General features: G+C 42.2%; 1 protein-coding gene across 1 annotated transcript in view; it reads right to left on the bottom strand.

Annotated features, from left to right (window-relative positions):
* Positions 1-5,780: 5,780 nt before the first annotated feature.
* The window catches only part of HS3ST3A1 (heparan sulfate (glucosamine) 3-O-sulfotransferase 3A1), an 84,931-nt gene continuing 83,109 nt past the window's right edge, over positions 5,781-7,602 (bottom strand). Inside the window, exon 2 of the mRNA XM_010842989.1 lies at positions 5,781-7,458. Within this exon, the coding sequence (XP_010841291.1) occupies positions 6,837-7,458 (622 nt within the window). The 3' untranslated portion in view covers positions 5,781-6,836. The remainder of the gene's footprint in view (positions 7,459-7,602) is intronic.

The following is a 7,602-nucleotide window of genomic DNA, read 5'->3' as shown; positions in this document are numbered from 1 at the left end:
TAATCACCCCTGGAGAAATAAGTGTCCTGGTTGACTGACCGCTGTCACAAGGAGAGGGTCATAAATTGTCAGCAGGCCTCCTGGCCAGAAGATGATGTAACACCCCTAAGACCTCTGTATACATTTGTATGAAGCACCTGACTTTGATAAAAGTCAGGACTGCTGACCCCGCGTGACTTTTGCATAATATCTCAGTGTATAAAAGTAGACCATGGAAAATAAAGAATTGGGATCAGTTCCTCGAAAGACTGGTCTCCCCATGTCGCTCTCTCTCTCACTCTGGCTGAGTCTCCATCTGGAGCTCGGAACCCACCATGCTTACTAATTATGCCTGGGCTTCTAGGATCCGACCGGGGAGGCCTCAGTGTCTCCTCTCCTTCGGGAGAACGGAAGGACGCCTGCGGCCTACGTAAGTGGTGCAAGCTTCTTGTCTTGAAGTTTTATTGGTCTCCCGAGTAAACCAAGTTACTCAGCCTCTTTTCTCCACTGAATTTTCCTACTGAGCTATCCTTATTCTATTACTCTTTACATCTTTAATTAATATCTAATTGAAGCTATTGTATCCTGATCCTTGCCGATGCCGTCTCCGCTTCGAACTCCCTGGATCAGCCGGGGCTGGACCCCGGCAAGCTATAACAGACTAAACTTTTTTTTTTTTTTTAATTTAGAAATGAAAGAAACTATTCAGGCCTAACTACAGTATAAACATGCTTTGAATCACTCTATATAAATCTAAGTTATTATTATTCTAGAATATTTTCTGGGACTCTTTGTGACAAAGAACAACTGATCTGAGCTTTAAAGGGTAAGATCAAGTGGTCTGAAATAAGAACTAGGTTTGGCTCTAGAGGTATCAGTTGATGGTAACTCATCAAGAACTCTTGTTCCCTCTGAAAAACTGCAATGAAATGACTGTCAAGTTTTCTCACTTCCTACTGTTCCCTGGTTGACCAGCTGTTGCAGGCTTGAAATAAAGAAATCCGAGCTTAGATAAGGATTTGTGGGAAAACAGGTGGGAGAAACATGCCTCTGCCCAGACCAGAGGCAGACGACCTTTCAGGAGTGGAATGCCAAGTTGCTGACCTTGGCCCTTCAGGTCAAGGATGAAGGGCGGGGCCCTGGAGGCCTGGGAAGTGTCCCGAGAACACCTCCAGCTCCAGTCAAAGGTGTGCCCCCAACTTTCACCTCTGTTTCATCCATCTTCCTGTGGGCCCTGTTTTTCCTAATGTAAATACCATTGGGGAAATTGAAACCCATCTGACCTTCGTCTCTCCTGGTGTCTGTATCAGATAAACAGACTACTTTCCCTAGAGCTGAAGCTGAGAGCAGCTGCCTTAGGTGGACTGCAAGTATCTGAAGTGTGGAGTGGACAGCATGTAGCACGATGCCTGTGAAGAGCGGGGAGAACTTAGGCCAGTAGGTGAAGCCCATGAGGACACCAGGGATCCGTGGACACAGGTAGGTGAAGGCGGAGAGAAGGCACTTGGAAAGTGGAAGAGAGCAGGGAGCTTAGAGGTAGGTGGGGAAAATCTACATCACTTCTCTTTGCAATGAAAAGAAGCCCCCAAGGATGATAAATACTCGATGTTTATTATAAGAAACATGTGGACCATAGTTTAACAATGTGTGGACTAGACAGTAACCTTGACGCCTCTGAGGAATTAGAAAGCCAGAAATCTAGCTTCATTACATACCAGCCAGCCAGAGCTAGCAAAGGACGCCGTTTCATCCTGTCTGACCCTTTGTACCTAAGAGATCAGACCCAGGATGATGGGAATGAAAAGGGCTCAGAGCAGAACGCATGATCTTTCTTTCTTATTACCTTTTGACAGTGAAATTAGAGGAGAGTTAAGATGTTGAGCATATAGCTATTAAAAGAACACAGCCAACAGTTGGCAATTTAACTGGAAAATTAGGGTTATAGCCTGAAACATACTCACTAAATATCTTAAATGTCCCACAATGGATTCCTATATTAGAAGCGATTTCTATTTTCAGCTTTATTTCCTCCTGACATAATAAAAATCCATTATTTTATTACTCTGTATTTGAGGTTGCACTGCTTTATAATTTTCCCAAATTCACTTTAAGTTTTAAAGGTTCCAAAATTTCATGATGTGACAAACAGGTTTGTGCTTTTCCTATCCATGGTTCTCACCTGTGTAGCTGAGACTCTGAATGCAAATCTGTTTTCACATTGATGAAGATATTTCAAGGACCACAAACTCCACGCAACACTGATGCTTCTTGATGTTTGGGTTTTGAAAGTCCTATTATTCCTCAGTGATTATCGGCTGCAACATGAGCATAGATGGGGGTTTTATTTCTATGCTAAGAAATATATATATTTTTTTAAGATTTTTTTCTGATGTGGACCATTCTTTAAAGTCTTTATTGAATTTGCTACAATATTGCTTGTTTTATGTTTTGGCTTTTTGGCCACGAGGCATGTGGGAACTTAGCTCCCCGATTAGGGATTGAACCTGAATCCCCTACACTGGAAGATGAATTCTTTTTTAAAAAATTATTTTATTTTTTACTTATTTGGCTGCATTGTTTGCTAGCTGTGGTGCTCAGGCTTAGTTGCCCTGTGGCATGCGCAATCTTACTTCTCCCCACCAAGTATTGAATCATGTCCCCTGCATTGGAAGGTGGATTCTTAACTATTGGACCACCATGGAAGTCCCAGAAGGTGAATTCTTAACCAATGGACTGCCAGGGGAGTTCCTACACTAAGACTTTCAGTGGACTGAAAAACTCCATATTTTCCTAATTTGGGGAGCCATACCTTCTCTTTGATTCTACGGTGATCACATCAAAGACCTGGTAGAAAATGTAACAGTAAGAACTCATCTTCCTTTGCTATTACTCATCCACTAGGGGTCAATTATAAACCACCGCAGGTCCATCTGAATTTAGCTGGTTAACATAAACCCAGGCATTTACCTCTATCTCCTGACACTTGGTCGCATCAGGTGACAAGAAATACTGTCAAGGCACTCTCAAGGAGGAGGACTGAAGCTGTAAGACTTGAACTTGAGAAATACTCTAGAAATGTTTAATGATATTTTTTCATGTGAAGCTGTTTCCACTTCTCAGAAATGCAGCCATCCGTTTGTTACAATCTGTTTCTGTGCCTCAGTTGTAAAAACCCAGCTCAGCAAAGTTTCTCTTTAGTACTTCTCTTGACAAAGCACACCCTTAAACTCTGATCTGCTTACTATAATGGAGTCATTTATAGAGTGAGAGAAAGAAATGTTTTCAAGAGAAAACCTAGAGTGCTGAGTGAAAGAATTACCAGTCAAGCATTAATTAGAATCTGTCTTTTTAGACCTGGTTTGGACACACACCAGCTGTAACTGGTTTACTTCTTCAGCTGGGAACCACAGCACCATTGGACATTTTGGGTGTGATGATTCTTTGTGATGAAGGCTCTCATGTACATTATTAGATATTCGGCAGCATCCCTGGCACTGATTCACTAGGAGTACCCTATACCCTACCATGCTTATTTAGAACCCCGAAATATCTCCAGACATCACTTGGGATGAAAAATTGCTTTTTTTTGAGAACCACTGTCTCCAAACTTAGTTTTCTCATCTGTACAATGACTGAATGTGAGTGGAAATAGGTGTTGATTTAAGGAGAAAAGATGCCTTTAAGGGTAATCTGCTACATTCATATAAACTATTATATTATTGCTGTACAGGCAGATTTTATTTATTCACATATTAAATGCTGCTTATCTGCATAGGTACCAGATTTGGCAGGTCTCACCTGACAGGATGGAGTGTTTGGAAGAAACGTATCCTCCTTACCAGCCAGCTTTCCTGGTGGCTCAGATGATAAAGTATCTGAGAGAGAGAGACCTGGGTTCAATCCCTGGGTCGGGAAGATCCCCTGGAGAAGGAAATGGCAACCCACTCCAGTACTCTTGCCTGGAAAATTCCATGGACAGAGGAGCCTGGTAGGCTGTAATCCATGAGGTCGCTGAGTTGGACACGACTGAGCAACTTCACTTTCACTTTTCCTCTTTACAACTGCAAAAATCAAGTTAATTGATAGACACATCAGTGTTTTAAACCCCTGCACAACCAGCAGAAGAAAGGATTCAAGTGCCAAATGGGGATTTAATCCTGATCACTGTCACGGTTTACTCTAACTTTGAGGATCTTTGAAAATAAGATAATTGGAGTGGGATTAATACTCCAGAAATAATAAATATCCATTCTCTAGAAGCTTATTGATCTCTAGTCAATAGACTAAAATTTATTTCTCTTAGAATTTCTTACTAATCAGAAGAATTTATACACTGTAGGCATGGCCTCAAAAGCAAATGATTCAGAATGAAGCTGCAGACCTCTGGTTGTTCTCTCTATCTGAGAGGAGAGCAGGAGGTCAGTGGACATGATTGTGGAGCAGACAGCTTGGAGGAAGGGTGACTAAGAGGCTCAAATCAAGAGCACAGCCTATTTCTTATGTGATGTAGCCAAATGGACAAAAGAAATCTGAGTCCAAGTCCACACACAGCAAGGGGAAATATCACATAAAGGCAGAAATGGAAAATTCCTATTCTGGGGTACACTGACCTGAGATATTCATACACTTGGTTAGGATAAAGAACGTCTACCATTCTTATGAAATCTTAGAAGGTTTTCCTGGAATATTCTGTAGTCATCCATTTAAAAAGTCACATGAGAAAACAAAACATCTACATGCAAGAAGAAGTTCTTTGCACTCAATTCTGTTCTTTTATTATTTCTTAACACAAAAAGATGAAGGCTGCTGAATACAGTTGTTAGATGTGCTTGTTTACTTGTGCGAGCCACCTTTGGGTGAGGCCAAGCAAATGCTTATGAGAGAATCAGAAGCACAGACACAAGAGAAAAGATGAAAAGAGTGTAAAATGAATTTCTTATTGCTGGTAGTCATGATTCAAGTAGGAAAAAAAAAACAGGCTGTAGCGTCAGGAAGTTGAGGGTGCAGAAGGGAAGGAGATCAGTTGGGAAAGGGGACCTGGATTTGGGGTCTACTTAACCCCCATAAAAGAGAATTAATAAATAAATCCAGAGATTTAAAGCAAGAATAGGATACCTAGAAACTTGTTTTTTTTCCTTCATTTTAATCCCGTGTTAGACTTCTCAAGAAATACATAATTCACTCAATAATAGCATCTCTGTCAAATGCACAATAAAACCTCATATTTTAAAACAATGTTACGTTCTTTTGATTGACAAAACTGAGAAGAAAAAAGAATACTGTTTTAGAATACTGGAGTGTCTGGTCCTTTATGTTTTAGCAGACATGGAAAACTTCCATGAGATTGGAGATATTTTCCTCTTGGGTTTAAACCTGTAATAAAATGTTGCTGACAGACTAATTATAAATGTTTTATATAGTTTGTGCATATGTGCTCTTCTCTAAACCAATTTAATTCCCATTAATGCTAATCTGGTTAATGCCCACTCAGAGAGGAAAGGAACGCTCTTAATAAACTATTGATTTATTTGAGCTATTTAAATGGGGAACAGGCAGAAACAGATGGGAGAATAGAAAAAAAAAATCACTGTTTTACCCATATCTGCAGTTCTTAGAGTATTTTCCAAATATTAATGAATATTATATTATAATTGGTATAAAGAGGAAATGGGAAAAAAATAAAGTGACAAAGTGACAGCCCTCCCTCCACCCATAAAAAACTGAGGGCCTTGTAAATAAGATGATTTGTTTTTTTTTTTAGTACTAGCTCCAAGGTTAGAAATAAGATGTTATAACAGACTTTGTTAAAAAAAAAAGAGGTTAAAAACTGAGGTTGATATTTGCAAACTCTTACTGAATGGGTTTTTAAGAAAAAAAATAAAGTAATCAAAACAAGAATAGGTAAATTCTGCCCCTACCACAGTTTGTCCTGCTCCTAGTGTGAGTAGCCACCTTGTTCTCCATGCAACAATCCAGTAATTCCCCTCACTTCAATTCAGCTGGGATTTCCACCTCTTGGGGTGCTTTAGCAAGCCAAGACTGCCTCTTAAAAGACATTGTGTCCAGGACAGAGTAGTTTCCTTGAGCACAACTGTGTAAGATGTTTGAGCACCATAAGGCTTGCCTAGAACTCAAAAGCAACAGGAAACCCTCCCCAAACTAGCCAAGCATTTCTAAAGGATGTCTGTGCCTTTCCCATTCTCCCTGGGAAGAGTGGCACAAAGCAGGGAATAAGCGGAAGATGGAGTTTTGTCAAGGGTCTACCATCTGGCGGTAAGATACATTACTTAACCTCCCTGATACTCAGTTTCTTTATCTGTAAAATGGGGATAATAGCCTTCCTGTTCTGTTGTTAAATCACAGCTGAGTATAAGGATCAAGAAAGATGTAGTTGAAAACACTGTGATATCCGAGAAGTGATGGGTAACCGTACAGAATTATTAATCGGGAAAAGGTTTAAGATAAAGTGGCACAGGAACAAAAGTAAAGGGAGAAAAACATCAGGAGAGATATCAATTTTATCTGGGCTGTGTTAAAAAAGAGAGTGAGCTATACTCTCAGGGATTTCTTGAAAGTTTTAATGGTAACTGACACTCATACTTCATAACGGTGAACGTAAAACATAAAATAAAGATGGAAAATGGAGATTCGTGCAGATTTCCTTTTTTTCGAAACCTTTGCGGTTGGTTGTTCATGCCAGTGAGGGTGGAGAGGAGAACAATCTCTTTAACATTCATGAAAAAAAAAATACTGAAACAAATATCGGCAGCGCAAATATTAAACTGCTTCTTCTCTACCGATTGGTAAAAAAATATATTATCTTCTGATATTTTCTTTTTTCTTTTTAAATTATAAGTTCATCCGTCCCAGCCGAAGTCGTGGCCCGTCATCTGGTAGAACTTGCGGTTGAAGGGCCGGTAGAAATCCCGCAGCTGCCGCAGCACCTGCGCGTCGATCTCGGGGTGGGGTCTGCCCTTGGTCTTGCCCAGGCAGTGGGGGCGGCCGCTGCCCTCCGCCTTCTTGAGGCAGGGGAAGCCCTTGGTCTGGTTGAAATAGAAGTGCTTGTCTGAGATGATGCGCTTGAGGCCCAGGAAGTCCTGCACGCGGCCCAGCTCGCCGGCCGGGTCGCGCACCAGGCGCTCACCGCTCACGAAGAGCATCTGGCGGGCGGGGAAGTGGCGCAGCCAGCGCTCCAGGTGCTCGGCGTACAGGCCGATCTGGATGGCGCTCCACGAGCGGTCCACCAGGCCCGCCGAGCGGTTCCGGAAGGCCAGGCTCTCGAAGCTGGGGATGTCGGGCCGCTTAGAGAGCGTCTGCGTGTAGTCCGACACGGCCCGGGTCACCGGGTCCCGCACCACCACCAGGAGCTTGGTGTCCTTGGACATGGCCGAGATGCGCGCGGGCGCCTCGCGCGTCACGAAGTAGCTGGGTGTCTTCTCCATGGTGATCTGGCCGTCCAGGGTCCTCGGCATCAGGTCCCTGCGCGGAGCAAACAGACCAGGGCGGGTCAGAGGTCACAGCTCTTTGGCCACACGTCTCCAAGTCAACACTTTAAAAATATTGATTGTTAATGGGAGGTTAATTGCTATACAATGTTGTGTAAATTCCTAGTGTACAACAGCG

Source organism: Bison bison, unplaced genomic scaffold (genome assembly GCF_000754665.1).
Source record: "Bison bison bison isolate TAMUID 2011002044 unplaced genomic scaffold, Bison_UMD1.0 scf7180017864180, whole genome shotgun sequence".
In the NCBI taxonomy this organism is placed as follows: Eukaryota; Metazoa; Chordata; class Mammalia; order Artiodactyla; family Bovidae; genus Bison; species Bison bison.
Note: the sequence above shows the minus strand (reverse complement) of the source record. Positions and strands in the feature narration are given on the sequence as shown.